The following is a 25,517-nucleotide window of genomic DNA, read 5'->3' on the forward strand; positions in this document are numbered from 1 at the left end:
TACGCTTTTGTGCGACTGTCGGCCTTCCCCCCGTTCCCAGTTTAAAAGCTGCTCTATCTCTTTTTTAAATGATGATGCTAGCAGCCTGGTCCCATCCCGGTTAAGGTGGAGCCCATCCTTTCGGAATAGGTTCCCCCTTCCTCAGAATGTTGCCCAGTTCCTGACAAAACTAAAACCCTCCTCCTTGCACCATTGTCTCATCCACGCATTAAGACTCCGGAGCTCTGTCTGTCTCTTGGGCCTTGTGCGTGGAATGGGTAGTATTTCAGAAAACACCACCCTAGAGAATCTGGATTTGAGCTTTCTTCCTAAGAGCCTAAATTTGGCTTCCAGAACCTCAGGACTGTAGATTACGGATAACATGATTCACAGCAAGCATAGAAAAAAACTGATACAACTTATTTGTAGATATAATAAAGAAGAGCTGGAAACGGTTGCTCATCGTGAAGCTGGCTGCAAAGTGCTGATGGCAGAGAATTTTGGTGGCACAACTCATTCATTGGAAAAACTAAAAATTACAACATCAATGTACCAGAAAAGCATTGGGATCATGACTAAGACAATCGTTGAAAATGAAGATGCTATGATCAAACAGGATATTTCCCATCCCGACAGACTGGGAAAAAAACCTGGATGCAAGAAAACTGGACACAGTGGTTAAAAAGAAAAAGAGAAGTACAAAGATGGCATTAATCATAGAGGTGTCAGTCCCAAGCGATTAACTCTGAAAAAGAAGTTAGCTTAGCAGGATTTGAAAAAGGTTTGGATAATTTCAAAAAGAAAAGTCCATGAGCCATTATTAAGATGGACTTGGAAAAATTCAGTGCTAATTTCTGGGATAAGCAGCATAAAATCTGTTTTACTCTTTTGGGATCTTGCTAGGTACTAGTGTCCTAGACTGGCCATTCTAGAGACTCTTTGCTCAAGAACCATTGGTGATCACCGTAAGTGTGGCCATTGCTCTATGTGTCCTGTTATGATGGAACCGTCTACTTTTATGGATTCTAGATTTGGGAAGAAATATACCTTGATGCAACATACCACCTGTCAATCAATGGGGTTGTTTATGTAATTCAATGCCCCTGAAATGTATTATATATTGGCTAAATGTCCCGTTCATTATGACGTCAGCTCCTATACTTTTCCATTGTGTTTCTGCAAAGCATGTTCTCTCACCTGAGGTGTGCAGACTTGAAACAGGTACTGAATTTTTCTCATCATAGGAACTATAAGAGATTGCTGATGCAAAATGAACAGAAGTTGATTTTTTTTTTTTTAAATAATGTAGAACCTTTGGGGCTGAATCTGAGAGTTGAATAGATTATGTTATTTTAGTTCTGGGTCTAACCAATAGATAGTTCCTGTGTGGGCAGAGCTTTTTTTGTGACGTTGGTTTTAAAATCTGGTCTCTGGTGTCTCTCAGTGACTTAGTGCCATCTTGAAGTAATTGTTTGGAGCAGTGTTCTCTCCTGATTTCATCATTGATGATATTGAAGATAATATTTTGTGGATGGACCGTTTCCTCTGATAAGTAGTGTTCATATTTTTCCTCATTTGAGTGGCATGGCTGAGTAATTATTCTACTTGTGGGATGTTGAAAAAGCACTGTTTTTTTTTTTTTAAAACACATTTTCTTGATGTTGCATGATTTATGCTACTAGTAGAGTTTTTTTCCAGAGACCCCTGTGATGGTTTTCTTGCAAGTGGTTATTTTATTAACTCGTGTTATAGCTGAGGACTCTTTTTTTTTTTTTCTCCACTAATTTTTTGATGTGTGTGCTGTGCTTTTGTAGTGTTTTCTCATTTTCACAAATATTTTTATGGTTTGACCTTTTGGTAATTTTTTCATGTGCAAAATTAACCCATTTGGAGAAATTGCCTCCAAGACAAACCTAGATGACATCTTTGTGATTAAGAATTTTTTAGGGGAGCACTTCATCAATGATCGGAATACTAAGAGGAAATTTTAAAAAAAAATCCAGGCAGGGCCGGATTAGGACCAACTGATGCCCTAAGCACAGCCCAACAATGGTGTCTCTTGGCCCTATCATTGCTTAACGGTTTTACATCTTGTTCACTATAACTGATCTCGTTTATGTAAAAGAAAAAAAAATTCAGTAAAAAATAAAATAAAATAGAGAGGTTAAGAGTCTGTTAAACAAAATCAACTGAGATGGAAACAAAAGTGATATCTAACAACTTCAAACCAAACTTTTAAAATTTAGTCACTCACCATACCAAAGAAAATCTTTTTTTTTTTTTTTTATTTAAATAATGTAGATTAAAGTTGAACGCAGCAGATAAGGACAATTCTAAAACATCTGACTAAAGTTGAGTGTAGCTGTGAAAGAGTTAAAGGCACGATAACTAGGGAAAAAAAATTTATGGTGCCCCTCTTCCCTTAATGCCCTTAAGCAAGTTCTTATTTTGCTTAATGGTTAATCCAGGGCTTATTCCAGGAACATAAGATTGTTCATGTTAAAATGATCAAGTAGTTTGACATCAATAAGATAGGACAGGGGTAGGCAACTCCGGTCCTCAAGAGCCACAAGCAGGTCAGGTTTTCAGGATATCCACAATGAATATGCATGAACTTTATTTGCATACCCTGCCTCCATGGTATGCAAATCTATTTCCTGCATATTCATTGTGGAGATCCTGAAACCCTGACCTGCCTGTGGCTCTCGAGGACCGGAGTTGCCCACCCCTGAGATAAGACATAAAAGATACACGTTTCCTAGCACATTATAAACACTGTTCCCTCTAAGTTGGGCCAGAGTCCTCCTAATGCATTGCTGCCAGTATGTATGTGTGTGTGTGTGGGGGTGGGGGGGTGCTTCAATATTGTGTTTGCAATGCTAGGGACAGGAAGGTTCCCTGGTCTTGCAGTTTGGCTTTCCTCACTATTGTGATAGTGAAACAGCACCAACCCCCCCTCCCAATTTGCTGATAGGATTGTAGGTGGGGGAGGGGGAGACTCATGTTCAGGTTAGAGCAGTGGTTCCCAAACCTGGTCCTGGAGGCACCCCAGCCAATCAGATTTGCAGGATATCCACAATGAATATTCATGACAGAGATTTGCATGCAGTGGAAGAAGTGCATGCACATTTCTTTCATGAATATTCATTGTGGGTATCCTGAAATACTGACTGGCTGGGGTGCCTCCGGGACCAGGTTTGGGAGCCACTGGCTTAGCAGGAACAGTTATTATAAACTATAAAATTATACTGCTTTGTCACCTTTTGATCACCCATCTCTACGTTTCTTACTCTCCCTCCCCCCTCAATTTTCCCCTTGAGATTGTCATTAGATTGCTTTTTTTTCACTTATATATTATGATATCTTTTGCTCTTACTGTCCTGACCTGAGAAAAGTGGTTCTGGCCTTCGAAAGCTTATTAAAAATGTATTAGGTTAGTCCAATAATAAAGGTATTATCTTATTTTCCTTTTTTTTTTATTTCTATTATCTAGTACAACAAAGGATTATGATCTTAGAGAAACATTTTAAAATAAAAGACAGAAAAAAAATAACGAATCCTTACTCACAACAGGCCAGAAGTATTCTTCAACTCATTAATGCTTTTCTCTGGGACTTTACCACCACTGAACCATTTCTTAGTAGCCGAAAATAGAGAACGACTTAAACCCTTCCTTGATATTAACTGAAAAACAAAATATAAAAAGGCAAATTTGATAAAGTAAAATTATCTAAGAATTACCACCTACATAGAAAGCTACTGTAAGAAAAATGAAGCACAAATTAAAGTATTAGAAAGCAACATTTCAATACTGGTGAAAGTACATGACAAAACTGATTGAGGGGGGGTGGGTCCGCACATGTAGCCTCAATCTCCCCAACAGCACATGTCCCCTTTCTCCATCAAATGCAGAACATGCACAGGGCAAATATTTTCATGATATTCTCTCTATCTTTGTATACATACTTCCATTCCATGGACCTGTGACAAACATGCAAAACAACAATAGTTTTAAGTGCCTTTCCTCTAATTCATACCCTTGAGGGACAATTTTAGATGACACAGAAGAAAGTCAAAGCAATCAAAATCAATAACCACGTGTCCCAAAAAGTAAAAGCAAACATGCATTTGAAAGGAATCTAACAATTATGGTGAAATGTTTTCTATGAATGTCTAGTGTCTCAGCTCTAGAAGTCTAGGCCGCACTTTATATGCAAGGATGACTTATCGGAAAGGCCAACCATAATTTACAGAAGGAAGAGATTTTGGATTTGGTAGTAGCTCAAGGAAAGTTACATTCAGGTACAGTTGGTATTTTGCTGTCCCTGGAAGTTCACTGTTTTTTAATCTTACTCATATCCACACATTTATACATCTACACTTCAGTCACCACGCTTCATATGCTCACTGGTCGTACTCTTGTGTTCACACATTTCATATGTCCACTGGTCTTATTACACCATCACTTCATTTACATATGTCCACCAGTCTGATCACACTGTTTTTGGTTTGCTTGGGGTTTTTTTTCTATCTATAGGTCTACACATGACACTTGCATAGTCACATCATGCTTTGTGGGTCTCCTTTAATTATTTTCTGTTCCTTTTTGCTCAGTCTCCCTTTAATTATTTTCTGTTCCTTCCTACTTATTTTTCTTCTTCCTTTTTTTTTTTACTCCTTTCCATGACTGAAGAACAGTTTTTAAACCACAGAGCAGAAACACGATGATTATCACGGTTACTAGCAGCACAATACCACAAGGGCTCTACCTTTCATCTTTACCACATTGAAAGCCACATGGATTTGAGATAAGTGGACTTTACATCCAGTTCCCGCATTTTATAATTTACAGCACTTAATTAGGGTGGTGAAGGGAGGCTGGCCAGTGCTGTGATGTTTTCTAGTTGAAGTGCTGATGTTACCATGACAAATGGTATAGGCACAAAAACACATACTGAGCACTGCAAAATAAAAATATAAAAATATTATACAACAAACATTTTTTGTTCAGATAATGTGTATATAATGCTGGTATTACTTGAATATCTTATTGAATTTTCACATACCAGTCAGTAGAAGCATAGGCACCCAAATTGGTAATATTGTATACATTATATTTAACTGCCAGACCCTCGACCATTCTTCTAAGGTTCAGAGAGCCCTTCTCATCTTTTCTACTCCCTCCAGGGTATCCATTCTATTGGCTATTTTTGTGTCATCCACAAAAAGGCACACCTTTCCTTCCAACCCTTCAGCAATATCTCCCACAAATATATTAAACAGAATAGGCCCCAGCACTGACCCCTGAGGAACTCCACTGCTCACCTTCCTTTCCTCCGAGTGGATTCCTTTTACCACCACCCTCTGCCACCTGTTGGTCAACCAGTTTCTTATCCAGTTCACCACTTTCGGTCCTAAGTTCAACCCTTTCAGCTTATTCACAAGTCTTCTGTGGGGGACCGTATCAAAGGCTTTGCTGAAGTCCAAGTAGATTACATCTAGCACACGTTCTTCATCCAGTTCTTTGGTCACCCAGTCAAAGAAGTCAATAAGATTCATTTGGCAGGATTTTCCTTTGGTAAAGCCATGTTGCCTTGGGTCCTGTAACCCGTCAGCGTCTAGAAAGTTAACTATCCTCTCTTTCAGGAGCGAACAATTATTTTTCCTACCACTGATGCGAGACTTACCGGTCTGTAGTTTCCCACTTCTTCCCTGTCTCCACTTTTGTGAAGAGGGACCACATCCGCCCGTCTCCAATCCCACGGAACCTCTCCTGTCTCTAAAGATCTATTAAATAAATCTTTACGGGGACCCGCCAGGACCTTCCTGAGCTCCCTCAGTATCCTGGGATGTATCCCATCCTGCCCCATAGCTTTGTCCACCTTCAGATTCTCAAGCTCTTTATAAACTCTTTCTTTCGTAAATGGCGCAGTATCCACTCCATTCCCAGACGTTCCCTCGGCAGCTGACCGCGGACCTTCTCCAGGATTTTCCTCTGTGAACACCGAAGAGAAATAATTGTTTAGCACGTTCGCTTTATCTTCATATTTTGTAATGTCATAATTTTTCTTTTCCATTCCTAACAATACCTAACATTCTATTTGCTTTCTTAGCCGTCGCCACACAGTAAGCAGAGGGTTTCCACATATCACCAACAATGATGCCTAGACCCCCTTTCTGGTCAGTGACTCCTAATGTGGAACCCTGCATTACTTAGCTATAATTCGGGTTCCTCTTTCCCACATGCATCACTTTGCACTTGCTCACGTTAAATGTCATCTGCCATTTACATAACTAGGCTCCCAGCCTCATAAGGTCCTCTTGTAATTTTTCACACTCTGTGCTCGGTGTCCTCTATGTGGTGCCCCAGGTCACCCAATTCAGCTCTTAATTCCGCCCGACACTGGCAATTTCCTCCCAGACTGCTTTTTAATCTCTCATAATGTTCACCATCCATTGCCTTAGCTCTACCACTGTGTCTGCGCCAAGCCCAGATTGGCTATTGTCACCACCGAAACTGCCACATCCGCACGCTCCACACACGATGACCTCTGCCTTGCTGCTGCTCTCACAGCTTTCCTGGGCTGCCGCGGCTGCATAACAACTCCTTTAAGTCAATCACATGGCATTTGGAACTCACTCCAAATCACGGAAAAGGCGTACCCCAGTGCCGTAACTGCTGATCACTATGAGGATCGCTTCTACAATGTTGGGGATTTCACAGAAATACTTGGAATTAAGGTAGAGCCCACAGCTTATGTAGCCATTTTGTCAGGCAATGTCACTTCCTCCTGGAGATTGTTTTTTTTTATATCTCCCAGTGAATACAACATGCATCTCCAGCCAGGCAATCATCACATAGCCATATATCCCCACCTGAATCAGCACTGCCACAATTTAAACATGGCAGTAATTTTCAAGCTCATTGATTACTGCATTGCAATGCTAATTTTCTGTGGGAACCTTGTGTTATGAACCTATATGGTCGATGGAAGGGCATGGAGATTGTACAAAGATCTGTGGCAGTGCATAATGCTTACTATGTTTGCAATTTAATTTTCATACCCCAAATCACATTTTGCAGATTATTTTTTTTTAATATGTAATTTCATGTTCCATCACCTTTTCTCCTCCCTAAATACAATAGCTAGTGCTGAAGCCTCAATGACTGACGCTGTACCTCAGAAGTTTCAAGCTTATGCTACTTGAACTCCTTTATAGCAAAGTTTACAAAGCTTCTTCCATGGGTAAAGCCTATGTTACATGCAGAAAAGTATTTTCAGAAAATAACATGGACAAATATGTACCTGAAGTGTAGATGCAAGGAAGTGTGCCTACTTTTATGCAATCTGCGCACAGACATTCCCAGGAGCGTAGTCTGGGACAGAAGAAGCATAGCTACAACATACCGAGGTACACACAGAGTATATGCACACAATCACATCTTTGGGGTTTTGTTTTTTTTAAGAGCAAATGGTAGGCATTTGCATGCTATTGGAGATGGTTCCGAAAGCCTGTTTTATAAAAGATACACACAGTGGTGTGCTGGAGCGGGTTCTCACGGGCTCGCGAGAGCCGTTTGTGAAGTTTTTAAGAATTTTGAGAGCCGGTTGTTAAAGTAGGCCTCCCCATGGCTACTTTAACAACTGACTCCCAAAATGTGGGCTTGGGCCCCCTCCTGAATTCTCTTTTACTTTGCTGGCAGTGATGTTGGCCCCACTAGCCAAGTAAATAGACTGCTGCTGCTCCCTGCTCCTTGTTTCTGACTCTGAGCATCAGGCTTGGACTTTTCATGCAAGCGCAAGAAGGTTCCATCATGCTGCTCAGAGCCAGAAACAAGCAGCAGAGAATGGTGGCAGTCCATTTATTGGCTGGTGGGGCTCACCAAAGGTATGCCTAGCGTGCCCGCACAAGGGAGGGGAGAGAGAGGCATGTATTCCCCCCCCCCGCCCCAAAATTTCAGGGCCCGGAGAGAGCCCGTTGTTAAATATTTACCAGCACACCCCTGGATACACATATGCCTATGTTGCTTTTATAACATAGGGATCTATTTTAAGTCCTGTGACGTGATATAAAGTTACCCCCTATGAGGGTTAGTCTACAAAGGGGCACCGACTCCTAGGTAACAAGGGAACGCTTATTTAGAGTACATTCTATAAAGAAGGTATGCATTTATATTTTAGGCATAATTTTGTACAACAGCCACATGGCTGGTGTAAATTTATTTATTTAAAATTTTCTATACTGCATAATCCAAAACGTTCTCAGCGGTTAATGTTCATGTCTAGATTGTTAAAGTGCATACATTATAGTATTTCAACATATGCATGTGTAATACCCCATGATATGGGTATTACTAAGACAGCAGTGATAGCAGAGAAGTTGCAGAGATTGGTTCCCTGTGGTGAGTGACAACAGGGGAGGAGTTGGACAATAATAAAAGGGATTGGCGTGAGGTACATGAAGTCTTTGGTTGCCTGTAACCCCCGCCAGCACCCTTGGGAGCATTGGGGGATCCTGGAGTGAAAGGTATAAATGCAGACTGAGTAAAGGAGTAGTTGCTACTCCTATAAGTGGCAACTGAGAAAGACAGAGAGCTTGAGGTGGATAAGGAGAATTCAGCCTGGCAGTACGAACCAGAGCAGGGGAAACCTGTTCAAGGCCAGAGTGCAGCCCTGCGAGGTGCATCAAGGGAAGGAGGACAGCCTAAAGGGTCTGTGCCTGAAAGAGTTCAATTGATGATCAAGGGTAACAGAAGCAGCCTTGGGTTTATTGCTGGCACAAACAGGATGGTTAAAGGACAGAAGATTAAGTTAATATGTACAACACTGCCATATCTCAGTGGTGGCTGAGATTATTGCTGATGGTCTCGGATGTACAATATTCATGAGGCGTTCAGAATTGCTTAACTGCTGGTTGCAGAAGTTCCAGTAAAGTTATTTTGCATTAAATAAAACTTCTGTAGTACAGAGCAGATTTCTTGAGTGAGAAAAAAGGCGATTGCACCTGGACTGAGAGTAATACCCCTGCTAAGGCTCTCTTAAATTCTCAATACCTCAGATCTCTAAACCCACTCCAAAGCTCTACTGTAGGCAAACTGGGAGTGAGGTGTGTGTGAGCCCCATCAAAAGGGGTGGAAACGGATTTGTGACCCAGACCGCATGAAGGACCCTGAACTGAGCTAGTTGGAGAGCAAACCCGGGTTACACGTGTAAATGAGCACCCTGCTCATGCTCCGCCCAAACACAGCCCATGCGAACACCCACCTGCAAAGTAATATTTTTCTCCAATTTCACAGCCAGTTCTGAGTGCTACATAACTATTTGACATCTGACTCCTGATATATCCTAGCAGGAAACAGTTAACAGAGCCCACGTTCTCTTACAAGATTTAGATAAATGATGGGATAATAACATATGCTATACAAGCCAGTTCCTAAATTAGTGAATAAATCATTATCAAGTGAAAATGAATAATTAACAATAGTCACTCTTATAAAAGGACTGTTTGCAGTACCTTGCCTTTCCCAGCAATTACATTAGCTTGGGTTTTGACTCAATAAAATCTCAAAAAGAAATCAAATCTTCCCCATCCACATAATGACTGTGCTACAGGAAACATTATTGCCAATTCAGTATACTTTCCAATTGGTCTCTGAATCAATGCTCCAGTATTGTATTAAAGGATTTTTCTGTTTGTTTTTTTAATCTTTACTGCAGGTAAAGTCTTATGGCTAAGAAATTGAATAAAATTACTATCTATTGTGTTGCCATTAAAGATTTTTTTCACTTAACCCCATATTACAATGAATAGTAAAAGTCTTCAGATGCTGGTATATTTTCCACATTCTGCTGTCAAAAACATACAATTCAAAATACATTACAACAGAGTTTGTTTCCTTGCTCTACACAACACACTACTTTCAACAACAAAAAAAAAAATTCAGAAATATTCAAAAATTAAACAACCAGAAGACTGACTGCATAAGTTTTCACAACCCGTCATAATAAACCCAAAATTACCTCAACAAGGCCCACAATAAGCTAAACAGAGACTGCGTATGTCCAGTCACAGAAGCCAAGCTGATTAAAGTACTCTCGGATGAAGAATTAAACTGCTTCTGTTGTATAAAGAATCTGAAGCAAAGGTCTAAACATGATGAACGAAGAGCTGCTAGAAGAATTCTGCGATAAAGTTACTCAAAGGCACAGACTCGGGAAGACTATAAATTTTTTTAATGTGTTTAATATCCCCTGGAGCGCTGTCAGGTCTATCATTGTAAAGTGAACAGAGACATTTTGAACAAGTATATGCTACTTGTACAAGTTGTACAGAAATTTTTAATAAAGAGTTTGGTACTACCGAGCCAATTCCTCGATCTGGCTATCCTCTAAGTCTAGCCATAGGTTAATGAAACTGCAGAGGGGGTTACCGTAAAACCGAAGATCACTAAAAAAGAAATACAGAGGTCTTTGACTAACTTTGGGAAAATTGCTGACTGTACAACTATTTCAATATCACACAACAAATATGGCCTCTATGGGATGGTGGCAAGAAGGAAGCCACTGCTGAAGAAAAGTCATATGATGTGCCACATATTGTTTGTGAAGAAACACTCAGGGGACAATGCAAGCATATGGAAAAGGTTTTGTGGTCTTATGAGACCAAAGCAGAACTATTTGATCTCAAGGCTATCCATCACCTACCTAATACAGCAAATCGCCTTGCTAACATACTCCCTACTAGCACACATGCCATTGATATCAGTATGTTGGGAGGATACAATGCAGCAGAAGGGAGACGGTGAAGATTATGAAGATCAAGGGAAAGAAGGATAGTGCAAAAAACAAGCAAATCCTGGACAATAAATTGTTCGTCTACCACAGACCTGGGAATGGGGAGAAGATGCATCTTTCAGCAGGATACTTAACATAAGGTCAAAAGCAACAATGGAGTGGTTCAGCAAAAGGGACTATTAACGTGCGAGTGGCTCAGTCACAGCAAAGACCTGAATAAACTGTAGCAAGACTTCATTGCAGTCCACAGATAATCCTCCAGGCAACTTGAAACAGTTTAAATTATTGTCCCAAATAAAATTGGAAAAAACCTTACAGTTCAGCTGTGCAAACCTGGCAGATACTCATCCTAAGTGACTTGTGGCTTACTGTTACAAAATGGGGTTTCCAAAATGTATGGAGTCAAGAAGTATAAAGCATGCAAACAAGACTTTTGGGTTAACGTCTATGCTCAGACCTGGTGATTACTAAAAGACAAGTAATTTGAATAAGTTAAGAAACTTGACACCAGGAGGGTTTTTTTTTGCCAGTGATGAAACAGTCCTAGCCCTTTCTCTGCTTAAAATAGTGGAAAAGGTGCTTCTTGAGGCTTTTTCCTCCAAGGATAAATGTGCCCCTGAGCATTGGGCTTACACAACTTGTCTCTTTGATTTATACTAAGAGTTATTTTCTAAAGTATATTTTCTAAAGTAGAGACTCGTTTTCCCTTGAGACATGCAAATATATCTCATACATATTCACTCTACTGTGGATATCCTAAAAACCTGCCTAGCAGAGTGTGTCCCAAAGGCTGGGTTACGAACCCCTGTGATAGACTGAATATTGCTACTATTTGAATAAATTCTAGGAGCACCCAGGATCCTCCCATGGCACTATCTGGACTGAACTGAGGCAGTCTCTAAGGATATTCAGAGGTGCTATCTGGATAATGTCTATGAATATCCTGGGTCATAAGTACATAAGTATTGCCATACTGGGACAGATCGAAGGTCCATCAAGCCTAGCATCTTGTTTCCAGCAGCGGCCAATCCAGGTCAGAAGTGCCTGGCAAGATTCCAAAACAGTACAATACATTTTATGCTGCTTATTCTAGAAATAAGCAGTGGATTTTCCCCAAGTCCATTTTAATAATGGTCTATGGACTTTTCCTTTAGGAAGCCATCCAAACATTTTTAAACACCGCTAGGCTAACTGCTTTTACTACATTCTCTGGCAATGGCTCCCAATCAGGGAAGAGAAAATAAGAGGTTCACACCTTCCACAAAATCACCAAGGAGAACGAATGCAGAGTGGAAGAAAATCCAATCCAAGAAACCAGTCAAAACTCACAGAATGAAAACTCCAAATGGATTTATTAGGACCCTACACGGTCCGTGTTTCGGCTATAAAGCCTTCATCAGGGGTCAATATGCTGCTACTACTACTACTACAAATCATTTCTATAGCGCTACCAGTCGCACGCAGCGCTTCACAATTGAACATGAAGGACAGACCCTGCTCAAAAGAGCTTACAATCTAAATCAGGACAGAGATGACAAATAAGGGATAAGGGTAGGACAGACAGAAGGACACACAGGGAAAAGGGGGACTATTGAAGAGAGGAAGACAAGATAAAGGTTACGAGCAGGTGATAAGTTAGGAATTAAAAGCAGCATCAAACAGGTAGGCCTTTAGCCCGAATTTGAAGGTGGCCATGGATGCAGCTTGACGTAATGGCTCAGGAAGCCTATTCCAGGCATAAGGTGCGGCAAGATAAAAGGAACGAAGTCTGGAGGTAGCGATGGAGGAGAAGGGTGCAATTAGGAGAGATTTGCCTAGTGAACCGAGTTCCTGGGAAGGAGTTTAGGGAGAGATGAGGGTGGAGAGGTAGTGAGGGGCAGCAGAGTGAATGCACTTATAGGTCAATAAGAGGAGCTTGAACTGTATACGGAAACGGATAGGGAGCCAGTGAAGTGACTTCAGAAGAGGGCTGATATGGGCATAGTGACTTTGGCTAAATATTAATCGTGCAGCAGACTTTTGAACAGATTGAAGAGGACAGAGATGGCTGAGTGGATGACCTGTGAGAAGCAAGTTGCAGTAGCCCAAGCGAGAGGTGATGAGTAAGGCTGCTGCTGCAGTACAAAGACTTTGGGAAAATGTGAGAGCATGTGGGCAGAGCCATGTGTGGAGAAAAAAAAGCCTGACCTTGTGTGGAGGGAGGTAGGGAAGGAAAGAGGGAGGCACAGTCATGTGGGGTGCCTCGGGGATTGCAGGGAGCAAGCAGGCAGGGCCGGGTAGGGGGGAAAAGATGCCTGACTGTGCAGAGAGAGAAGAGGAGAGGGAATGAAAGGGGGAGGCGTAGCAATGGTGGAGGGGCCTGGGCCCCTCCTTTAGACAACAGAGATGCTTGAAGGGGAGGATAAACACTGGAAGGTGAAAGGAGACATCAGAGAAATGCTGGAAGGGGAAGTGAGACACTGCATGGAGAGGAGAGACGCTAGAAAGGGAAGGGAGAAACAGACGCTGCATGGGGAAGGGAGACACAGAGACACTTGAAGGGGAAGGAAGACACAGACGCTAAAATGTGAATTTTGAAAGTACTGCCTCAGAAGCCAAAAAATCCAAAATGACCCAATCCCCAAGCAATTCAGATTTTTGGACTTCTACTGTATTTAGTTTAAATTTCACCATTTTTTCAGATGCTATTCAGCAGTATAGAGAAAGAAATGACAGGTTTTAGAAGTCTGTTGGATTTCTGCAGAGAAAGAGAGGAGTCAAAAATGACCCCAAGGTTACGAGCTGATGAGACAGGGAGGATGACAGTGTTATCCACAGAAATAGAGAATGGAAGGTGGGTTAGAGGGAAAGATAAGCTCAGTTTTGACCATGTTTAGTTTCGGATGGCGGTGAGATATCCAGACAGGCAGGCTGAGATTTAGGCATGGATTCCTGCTGAAATTTCTGGTGTAGAGAGGTAGCATAAAGATGATGGAAGTAATAAATATAGATGGAGAAAAGAAGAGGTCCTAAGAGAGAGCCCCGAGGTACATCGACTGATAGTGGGATAGCAATGGAGGATAATTCACCAGAGCATACACTAAAAGTGTGATGGGAGAGATAAGAAGAAAACCAAGAAAGAACAAAGCCCCGAAATCCAAGAGAGGGCAGTGTATCAAGGAGTAGGTGATGATCAGCAGTGTCAAAGCAGCAGATGGATCGCGAAAGATGAGGATAGAGGCTTTTGGATCTGACCACGAACAGATCAGTCATTGGAGACTTTGTTTCAGTTGAATGTAGAGGGCAAGAGCAAAATTGATGTGGATGAAAAATAGCTTGAGATGAAAGGAGTCAAGACAATGGCAGTGAACAGTACGTTCAAGTATCTTGGATAGGGAGAAGGGAGATGGGGTGATAATTGGAAGGGCAGGTAGGATCCAATGAAGGTTTTTTGAGGAGTGGTGTAACTACGGCATGTTTGAAGAAATCAGGAATAGTTGCTGTGGAAAGTGAAAGACTGAGAATATGACAGAAGGGAAGTCAGTAGGAGAGACAGTGCTGAGTAGATGGGTACGAATACGAAAACAGGGACAAGTAGTGAGTTTGGAGGAGGAAAGAAAATGTGAGTTTTCTCTTCAGTGATTTCAGAAAAGGAAGAAAAGGTGACAGGGGTTGAAGGAAGGTTGACAAAACAGACTGGGGGAAAAAGTGGTGGAGGTGACTTAGTTGAGAACCCAACGTTCTTGTCATGGAAGTACTCAGCCATAGTCAGGGGATAAAGGTGAAAGGAGTGTTGGAGGTGAAGGCACTTTGAATAGAGAGCTCAGTGTGGAAAAGAGAAGGCAAGGATTGGAGCCAAGAAAGTCTGTTAAATGGATGTAGTAGTCTTGTTTGGCAAGAGAAAGAGCATACTGGAAGGAGGTCAGCAAGAATTTGAAATGTATGATTTGAAGTAGAGACTGATATGAGCTTGTTGTTTTGTTGGTTCATATGGTACCTACTAATTGGTCATTGTCTGATTTTAGTATTGTTTATTATATGTTTTTATTACTATATATATTTGTTTGTACTTCACTCTGGATAAGAGCAGAATATAAATTATAATAAAATGAAAAATGAAATCAGCATGGGCATGGGATTTTAGCCAAAGGTTACATGATCTGTCCTATCAAATTCTACTCCTAACGCCACACCCCTTAAAAAAAAAAAACCCACCTAGCTCTCTAAAGACAAGCAGGATAAACAAGTCATAAATATGAGTGACATCACGGACTGAATAAACATTAGGAAGTTTCTGGAAAGCTGCATAATGCTTAAAAAAGGCACAGCATAATAGAGCATGCTAATTCCCTTAAAGTGTATTAGTCAATAGTTTCCATGGCATAAAATAGGTACTGAAAGAACTTAGGAAAGTTCTAGTGACTCTGATGGCTGACATTTTCAATGCTTCTCTAGAGTCAGGAGTGGTCCTGGAGGACTGGGGAAGAGCAGATGTGAACCCTGTCCACAAAAGCAGAAGGGAGAGGTTGGGAACTACAGGCCGATAAGTCTGACTTTGGTGGTAAGTAAATTAATGGAAATGCTTTTAAAACAGAGAATAGTAAAGTGTTTGGAATCCAATGGTTTACAGGAACTGAGGAAGCAAAGTTTCACTAGAGGCCGGTCTTGTCAGACAAATCTGATTAATTTCTTTGACTGTGTGACCAGACAGTTGGATCAAGGGAGAGTGCTAGATGTGGTGTATTGAGATTTTAACGACTTTGACATGGTTCCACATAGACAGTTATTAAATAAACTGAGTATTCTCGGAATGGGCCCTAATGTAACTGACTGGGTTAGGAACTAGTTGAGTGGAAGGCAACAGACAGTAGTGGTAAATGTAGCTCATTCTGAGGAAACCAATGTTACGAGTGGTGTGCCACAAGGTTCGGTTCTTGGGCCAGTTCTTTTTAACATCTTTAAAAGTGATATTGCTGAAGGCCTGTCTGGTAAGGTTTGCCTCTCTGCGGATGATACCAAAGTCTGCAATAGGGTAGACACTCCTGATGATGTGGATAACATGAGGGAGGACTTAGCAAAGCTTAAGGAATGGTCTGCAATATGGAAGCTTACATTTAATGCTAAAAAAAGAAAAAAAATGCAAGGTCATGCATTCAGGCTGCAAAACCCCGAGGGAACAGTATAGTTTAGGGGGTGAAGAACTTTTGTGCATAAGAGAGGAGCGAGATTTGGGTGTGATCATATGTGATAATCTCATGGCCAATAGGTAGAAAAGGTGACAGCGAAAGCTAGAAGGATGTTTGAGTGCATAGGGAGAGGAATGGCCAGTAGGAAAAAGGAGGTGATGATGTCCCTGTATAACACTCTGGAGAGACCTCATTTAGAATATTGTGTAAAATACTGGAGTCCGCACCTTCAAAAAGATATAAACAAGATGGAGTCAGAGAGCAGCTACTAAAATGGTCAGTGGTCTCTGTCAAAGTGTATGGGGACAGACAAAGATCTCAATATGTATACTTTGGAAGAAAGGCAAGAGAGTGGAGATATGATAAAGATATTTACTACTACTTATTTATAAAGTGCTACTAGACGTACGCAGCACTGTACACTTGAACATGAAGAGACAGTCCCTGCTCGACATTTAAATACCTACACAGCATAAATACACAGGCGGTAAAAGTCTCTTTCAATTGAAAGGAAGCTCTGGAATGAGGGGGCATAGGATAAATGTTTAAGAGGACAGGCTCAGAAGTAACCTCAGGAAATACTTCTTCACAGAAAGAGTGGTAAATTTGTGGAACAGCATCCCGGTGGAAGTGGTGGAGATGAAAACAGTATCTGAATACCAGAGAGCTTGGGACAAGTACACAGGATCTCTCAGAGACGATAGGAAGAGTAGATGGCATGGATAGACAGAATGGATAGGCTATATGGGCTTTATCTGCCTAAATTTTTCTATATTTCTATGTGGCAAATATGTAGACATTCACATTAGCATGTGCTAAGGCAGTAGCACACTTTAGTATAATTAGCCATCGTGTGTTTAATAGTTTTAAAAAGGTTTTGTGCTTTCAGGTTTAATAGCAATAATTCTGAAATTCTTCTCCGTTAATATGATTGTCATACTATTCCTATGCACCTTATCTGTTATACATACTCTGATTCACTATTCCATCAATGTGGTTGTAGTTGTATTATATTGTAAGCCACATTGAGCCTGCAAATAGGTGGGAAAATGTGGGATATAAATGCAGCAAAATAAAGAAAAGAAAAGAAAAACAAAAAGCTAACAGGTTGTTATTAACTTTAAAAATAATAATAATTATAGACAGAGGCGAACAGTACCAAAATTAGCTCTATCAGATCCCAGCAGCAGAGCGTGTAGATCAGTGATTCCCAAACTGGATTCCTGGAGTTCCTCAAGAAATTAGATTATAGAATCTGTTTGTATGAACATATATGTTTACAAAAGTTGAGGGTTCCTCAGTGTATCAAAAATATTTTAGGACTTCCACAATAGTAAAAAGATTGGGAATCAGTGGTGTAGATATCTACTTCTCCTACTTGGATTCCACCCCCCCCCCCCCCCAAACCTTCTTTGTGCACATAGCATGCATGGCACATGAGACTGCCAGCACCTTGACAACAGCGCTGCCTATATTCCATCCATCCAAAAACTAAGGCACATATAAATCAACTTGCAGAAACTTTTCCTCCACCAGCCAATCAAGATCCTTGGGAAAAGAGCTTATGAGGATGGACATTCTGTTTGGCGGAGAAAGCTGTCAGTCACTGCCACCTCCCTCTGTTTGGAAGCTATGGTAGGCGGTAAAGATTCTCCTCATCAGGTCATTCTTATGACAGACCTCAAGAGGAAGGTTGGTTTCTCGGATTTTCTGGTTGCAGCTGAAAATCAAAAAACCTAATTTTCTACCTACTGTACTTTTACTATTTTTGCAGTAAACTACTTTGTGCTGAATTTGTCCAAGGAAGGCAGTCTATAAACCAACAAAATCAGATATTCCATGCTACTGGTAAACAATATGCTGCTACTATCAATGATATGAAAATAATCTGCATTTAGAATACGTACCTGATCGTTCAGCTGTCGTATTGTTTTTTCTATGTGTGGAACGAGTCCTCGGAATGTAAACTCCTGTATAAACTGTCTAATGCGATCATGATCAGTGAGGGTCAAACATGCACCATGAGGTGTCCCAGCACTTGATTTCCTGGTTTCATTCACCGAATCTAACTGGCTTACACAGTCTGTGCATTCAAAATTGCCACCAGGGTCACTGAGATGGTCCAATTGAGGCGGGTGAGCTTTGAAGTTATTCGAAAAAACATCTGCCAAACACATAAAAATTATTTAAGGAAAGCACGAATTGTTTAAAAACTGCTAAATAAAAACTAACCCACTGCTGTACCAGCCTCTTTTCATGTTTAATCAAACCTTAAACAAGTTTACAATAAACATGCTGATATTTACCTACATTTACACTAGATGAAATTTTCTACACATTAGGTGCAAACCTGCCTCAGTTCTGGAAAGCATTGGCCAGGAGAAATTATGTATTAGGGCTGAACTGTGTATCAATTTTTGGGAAGGCCAAGTTCTATTTATATTTAAAATTGATCTGAACAATAGAGTTAAAAAAAAGGCTAAAAATGAAGGGAAAAACATAGCTTTGGATTATATTCTCTTTGTTTTTATTAAAAATATCAAGTGCTTATGGGACACAATAAAAGCAATCAAAGCCTTAATCTCATCGCCTCTCCCTTTGGCTGACATCTTTTCCATATCCATATGTGTGTGTATATATAGTATGAAATAACATTTGGATTTTCAGGCATTTTGTTTTAGCAGCTTGGTTCCTATCCAATTATCAAAATTAACTTTCTGAGAGAGGGAAGCTGTCCTGAGAATTATCTTCAATAACTCCCATCAAAATAGACTGAAATAGAATTACTAAATAACAAGTAACTAGGATTCTAATTCTATTCTAGAAGTTTCATATTCTCTCATATGATCATATAACAATGAACAAAGCTGCCTTATTCTAATCAGGTTTTAATCAGTATACAAGAAAAAGGGGAACTATAGAGCCAGGCAGCGAGTGGACTGGCAGGTAAGTAGGTTGGGGGAAAGAGTAACAATGGAAAGCGTGGGCCAGGAGTAACAGGAGATGGATTAGGGAGTACTTCTCTACTCAAGATTCACCCCCTTTTCCTCCTCTTCCACATAGGCTACCTGGAAAGGAGGGGAAGGAGACAACCTGCATTTCAGACCACTAACCAAAAATTAAGGCTTGATTCTAATGCGCTCTTTAGACATTTATTAGTTTTAAGTATCCCTGTTTTATGTATATTCTGAGAGAAGGGAAATGGGACTTGATACACTGCCTTTCTGAGGTTTTTGCAACTACATTCAAAGCAGTTTACATATATTCAGGTATTTATTTTGTACCAGGGGCAATGGAGGGTTAAGTGACTTGCCCAGAGTCACAAGGAGCTGCAGTGGGAATCAAACTCAGTTCCCCAGGATCAAAGTCCACTGCACTAACCTACTCCTTCACTCTTAGTGAAAGGTGTAAGTTATGGGATGAGGAAAAGAAAACACAATCTGTACATACTTTCCCCAAGTATACCTTCCATCCATGGTAAAGCAGGTGAAAAGTCCATGACTACTTTTACACCTTCAATGGGAAACGTCATGGAAACATTTTAGTTTGAAAATTAGCTTGCTTCCCTGAGTACTTAATGTACAAGCTAAAAGAGGTATAAAGACCGCCCCTTCCACACACAAAAAATTAAATGGTAACTCAGCAACTGATCTAATATGCTGTGCCTTAAGAATGTGCACTGTTTCAACAGTTTCCTAAATGTACCTTCTGCAGGAGGTGTTCAAAAAAGGAGAGGGATAAACAAGCGGATCCCTACATGGCAAGAGAACAGAAAAAAAAAAGTATAGAGTGTTTCCACAGAAAACAAAACAAATGACTCAAATAAATAAGAGCATAAAGGAACAGCAGGTACAACCCTAACAAAAAGGTTGTGGAGAAGTAGCCTAGTGGTTAGTGCAGTGGACTTTGATCCTGGGGAACTGAGTTCGATTCCCACTGCAGCTCCTTGTGACTCTGGGCAAGTCACTTAACCCTCCATTGCCCCTGGTACAAAATAAGTACCTGAATATATGTAAACCACTTTGAATGTAGTTGCAAAAACCTCAGAAAGACGATATATCAAGTCCCATTTCCCTTCCCCTTATGCTGCAATGAATTAATGGAATGCAAATTATGATGGCACTAGAAAATGTGCACAGATGGAAAATACGGCACATAAAGCCATAGTAATATGACAGTTTTCTGTATCAGGAAGATGTTTTTTTGCCTGTCAGTATTCAGTATTCAATATGGCAACTGTCTGGCTGGTATCAATGTCATTTACATCAACGGGACTGCTGCCTTTCTGAAAATGAAATGGATCGGAGAAAGTATTTCTTCACTCAGCATGTAATTAAACTCTGAATTTGTTGCCAGATAATGTAGTAAAAGCAGTTAGCTTAGCAGGGTTTAAAAAAAAATGTTGGGATAGCTTCCTAAAAGAAAAGTCCATAAGCCATTATTAAAATGGACTTGGGATAATCCACTGCTTATTTCTGGGATAAGCAGCATAAAATATATTGTACTGTTTTGGGATCTTGCCAGGTACTTGTGACCTGGATTAGCCATGGTTGGAAACAGGATACTGGGCTTGATGGATCTTTGGTCTGTCCCAGTACGGCAACACTTATGTTATCTTATGTACTAAAACAGAGAAAAAGGATGCGGTAGGATGAGGTAAGCATTTCTGGTCCACAAGTGTGTGGATTTGTGGACTCTGGTCAAGCGCCTCCCTTTGCCAGGGGTTCTCTGGGCTTGTGGGTCCCCAATTCGGGGATCCAGTGCATTGTTAAATTTCCTTCTGACTTCCACTGAAGTAAATGAGAAATTAAAACTAATACTGAAGTAAAACTCCAGTGGTGAAGTAATCAGGGAAGCAAAACTGCACTAATTCAGGATGCATTTGTTTTCTAATCGCACCAAAATTAACACAGCAGTATATTTCTAGTTTTATGCAGATTTTTGTGTACACCAATCTTTGCTAAATTGGAAATTAGTGGAGCAAACCACATAGAAAAATCTTCACTAAAATGGAAGTAATCAGTGCCCTGTGATTAGTGCAGTTTATTACATCGCCCCCTCAGAGAACTCTTTCTGCTAGAATTTCATACATAGAAAACTTTAGAGAGTATCTCCACAAGCTCAGCTACCTGCTTTTTTCTTTTTTTTGTGTGTGATTCAAAGAGGTGAACTGCCTATGAGGTTACTACAGACATGAGGTAGATAAACAAGCTTCAAATAGAAGGGTCCAGTACCATGCAAGTCCACTGACAAGGGTACAAAAGCTTTCAAGTTGCCATTTAACTTCAAGGCTCTTTTGAGCAGGGACTGTCTCTTTGTGTCAGGTGTTCAGCGCTGCGTGCATCTGGTAGCGCTATACAAATGCTAATAATAATAATAAATTGTGCTTCACTTACAAGAAAGCATAAAAATTTTAGTAATAGAGATGAAAGCAATTTTTTTAAATTTGAGTGAGTGGACAGTTCTCATATCTTGAAATAAGCTTGCAAATATGGCAAAACCTTTTCTCCTTTCCTCTCCATTTATGAAAATACTGAAAGCCATACAGAAATTGAGCATTAACTCTTATTGACAACAGTGGTAACGGTTTGGGAGTGGAGGGAGACCGATACGTTTCAACCTCAAACCTATCTTACTGACTTAATGGAAAGTTAACCTGTAACATGAACTAGGAGGGTCTGCACTCTTGTATGAAGTATTGATACCATTTCAAAGAATATTTTTCATACTTACAAGCAAGGGCATGATGCGGAGACACTGAACTCACACAATGGCTATTAATCTCTTTCTGTCTCTATCATATCAATATTGACTTCCCTTTCTGCTCTCCACTTCCTCCTAGCCTAACCTAATTTGTAAATGCTTGTAAACTGTCACAAAGTTGTCTAATGGGTGGTATCTCAAGCACATAATAAACTTGGAAACTATCATATATTGCTCAGGTCTCTAGGAATGGTCATATCTAGCTACTAATTTGAACCTTTGGTTTATTTTAGAGGAAAGGATTCTTGCCACTTACTTACAGAGGAAATTGGAGGGTCATGGGATAGGAGGAAATGTCCTATTGTGGATTAAAAACTGGTTGAAGGATAGGAAACAGAGAGTGGGGTTAAATGGGCAGTATTCACAATGGAGAAGGGCAGTTAGTGGGGTTCCTCAGGGGTCTGTGCTAAGACCGCTGCTTTTTAATATATTTATAAATGATTTAGAGATGGGAGTAACTAGCGAGGTAATTAAATTTGCTGAATACACAAAGTTATTCAGTCGTTAACTCGTGACAGAATTGTGAAAAATTACAGAAGGACCTTACGAGACTGGGAGACTGGGTGGCTAAATGACAGATGACGTTTAATGTGAGCAAGTGCAAGGTGATGCATGTGGGAAAAAAGAACCCGAATTATAGCTATGTCATGCAAGGTTCCATGTTAGGAGTTACGGACCAAGAAAGAGATCTGGGTGTCGTCGTCGATAATACACTGAAACCTTCTGCGGCTCGGAAAGCGAATAGAATGCTGGGTATTATTAGGAAAGATATGGAAAACAGGTGTGAGAATGTTATAATGCCTTTATATCGCTCCATGGTGCGACCGCACCTTGAGTATTGTGTTCAATTCTGGTCGCCGCATCTCAAGAAAGATATAATGGAATTGGAAAAGGTGCAGCGAAGGGCGACTAAAATGATAGCGGGGATGGGACAACTTCCCTATGAAGAAAGACTAAGGAGGCTAGGGCTTTTCAGCTTGGAGAAGAGACGGCTGAGGGGAGACATGATAGAAGTATATAAAATAATGAGTGGAGTGGAACAGGTGGATGTGAAGCGTCTGTTCACGCTTTCCAAAAATACTAGGACTAGGGGGCATGCGATGAAACTACAGTGTAGTAAATTTAAAACAAATCAGAGAAAAGTTTCTTCACCCAACGCATAATTAAACTCTGGAATTCATTACCGAAGAACGTGGTGAAGGCGGTTAGCTTAGCAGAGTTTAAAAAGGGGTTAGACGGTTTCCTAAAGAACAAGTCCATAAACCACTACGAAATGGACTTGGGCAAAATCCACAATTCCAGGAACAACAAGTATAGAATGTACGTTTGGGAAGCTCGCCAGGTGCCCTTGACCTGGATTGGCCGCTGTCGTGGGCAGGATGCTGGGCTCGATGGACCATTGGTCTTTTCCCAGTGTGGCATTACTTATGTACCAAGCCTTACATTAGAACTGAAGTTCCAGAAATGTCTAGGATTTATTAATAATCTCAAAATTCTGTTGGGGCATCACTGAGCGGCTTACAAGGGTGGGGATAGAGGCCGGGGCATCACTTAGCAGCTTACAGGAGTGTGGGGGGGGGGGGGGGGGGTAGAGGCTGGAGCATCACTAAGGAAAGGGAAAGGGATTTGATATACTGCCTTTCTGTGGTACAATCAAAGTGGTTTGCATATGTTATATAGAGGTACTTTTTCTGTCCTTAGTGGGCTCACAATGAAGGGTTCAGTGACTTGCCCAGACTCACAAGGAGCTGCCGTGGGAATGGAACTGGTTTCCCTGGCTCTCAGGCCACGGCATTAACCATTAGGCTACTTCTCTACTAAGTGACTCACAAAGATGGGGGTAGAAGCTGGGGCATCAATGACTAGATAACAGGAATGGGGTTAGATGCTATGGAGTATATATCTGACCAGCTTGCTGAGTGGTGAGGGCTAACTGGGGGGTGGCACTTGAATGGTTTGCTAGGTGGTAAGGGTTAGCATGGGAGGGTGGCCAATTTAAAGGAGAAATGAGAGAGCGAAAGACTGATGAGGAGGCAAGGACTATAAAGAGAGAGATTGGGTGGGGAGGGGAGCTGCTGGCTGAGTTTTCTTTTCTAGTGGTCTGCAGAGGTCCATTAAGAGCCTGTTTTATTAAGCTTTCTTTTTTCCCCCTTGGATAAGGAATGAGAAAACAGCCTTGGTAAATCAAGCCCCAAAGGAGAGCTATGGCAGATCTCAGATTTCATCCCCCCCTCCCCAATCAACTTCAGTAGCCACAATTAAGTTGGGGAGGGTGGCGGTCTTAATCACTGTCTCTTGTGTTTAGGGGCTGGCTTCTAAATTCAAAGAAAACTTATCCAGGCCTGACTGCACTTATTTGGTAAAAACATTATTAGATTGCACCACTACAGTAGCACGCTTTAGTAAATCTAGATTTAGATGCACCTGGACAAGTGGTCAAATGACTTCAAGAGAAAAATTCTATATTGTCTATAATTTTATGGACATTTACTCTTCCGTGCCTAATAAATCCAAAGCTGCTTCGCTGATATTAAGGGTTAGTCTCTTGAAAAAGAATAGAGGGCATTTGACATTGAGTGCTAAAGCAAAGAAGCCAACAAATGGAATACCACACCACTTGTGTGGATTCAACAGGCAGCTGAGCTTGTCTGCTGATTGGTTCTGATCAACTGGAAGGTATGCTGTTTGCAATATTACTCCCATGGAGTAGCACTTGGAGTGTCATAAGTACATAGGTATTGTCATACTCGGACAGACCGAAGGTCCATCAAGCCCAGCATCCTGTTTCCAACAGTGGCCAATCCAGGTTACAAGTACCTGGCATGATCCTAAAACAGTACAATACATTTTATGCTGTTTATCCTAGCAATAAGCAGGGGATTTTCCCAAAGTCCATTTTAAATAATGGCTTATGAACTTTTCTTTTACGAAGCTATCCAAACCTTTTTTTAAACCCCACTAAGCTAACTGCTTTTACTAAATTCTCTGGCAACGAATTCCAGAGTTTAATTACACATTTCGTGAAGAAATATTTTATTCGATTTGTTTTAAATTTACTACTTTGTAGCTTCATTGCGTGCCCCCTAGTATTTTTGGAAACAGTAAACAAGCGATTCACGTCTACCCGTTCCACTCCACTCATTTTATAGACCTCTATCATATCTCCCTTCAGTTGTCTTTTCTCCAAGCTGAAGAGCCCTAGCTGCTTTAGCCTTTCCTCATAGGGAAGTCATCCCATCCCCTTTATCATTTTTTCACCCTTCTCTGTACGTTTTCTAATTCCACTATATCTTTTTAGAGATGCGGTGACCAGAATTGAACACAATATTTGAGTCGCACCATGGAGCGATACAAAGGCATTATATAACATCCTCATTTATGTTTTCCATGCCTTTCCTAATAATACCTAATATTCTATTTGCTTTCTTAGCCGCCAATACACACTGAACAGAGGGTTTCAACATATCATCAATAATGACACCTAGATCCCTTTCCTGGTCAGTGACTCCTAATGTGGAAGCTTACATTATGTAGCTATAGTTCGGGTTCCTCTTTCCCACATGCATCACTTTGCACATGCTCACATGCTCTGTCATTTGGATGTCCAGTCTACCAGTCTCGTAAGGTCCTCTTGTAACTTTTCACAATCCTTTTGCGATTCTAATATTCTGCCTCTCAAAGAGCAAGAGTACTGGGGCACCCTTGCTTGTTTACAAAACAGTCACTTGAATGTCCATGTATATTCAGACTATTTTCCCGTTCAGCCATTGGCGAATGGCGGACACAGCACAGAACACAGCCCTTAGGTACAGCC

General features: G+C 40.8%; 1 protein-coding gene across 2 annotated transcripts in view; it reads right to left on the bottom strand.

The window, feature by feature from the left end:
- The window catches only part of TRAPPC8 (trafficking protein particle complex 8), a 378,205-nt gene that overhangs the window by 219,469 nt on the left and 133,219 nt on the right, over positions 1–25,517 (bottom strand). For both annotated transcript variants that reach the window (XM_030213866.1, XM_030213855.1), the window contains 2 exons: positions 17,848–18,104; positions 3,548–3,663 (listed from right to left, as the gene is read on the bottom strand). In XM_030213866.1, coding sequence (XP_030069726.1) covers positions 3,548–3,663; positions 17,848–18,104 — 373 coding nt within the window. The remainder of the gene's footprint in view (positions 1–3,547; positions 3,664–17,847; positions 18,105–25,517) is intronic.

Source organism: Microcaecilia unicolor, chromosome 1, assembly GCF_901765095.1.
Source record: "Microcaecilia unicolor chromosome 1, aMicUni1.1, whole genome shotgun sequence".
NCBI classification, from domain to species: Eukaryota; Metazoa; Chordata; class Amphibia; order Gymnophiona; family Siphonopidae; genus Microcaecilia; species Microcaecilia unicolor.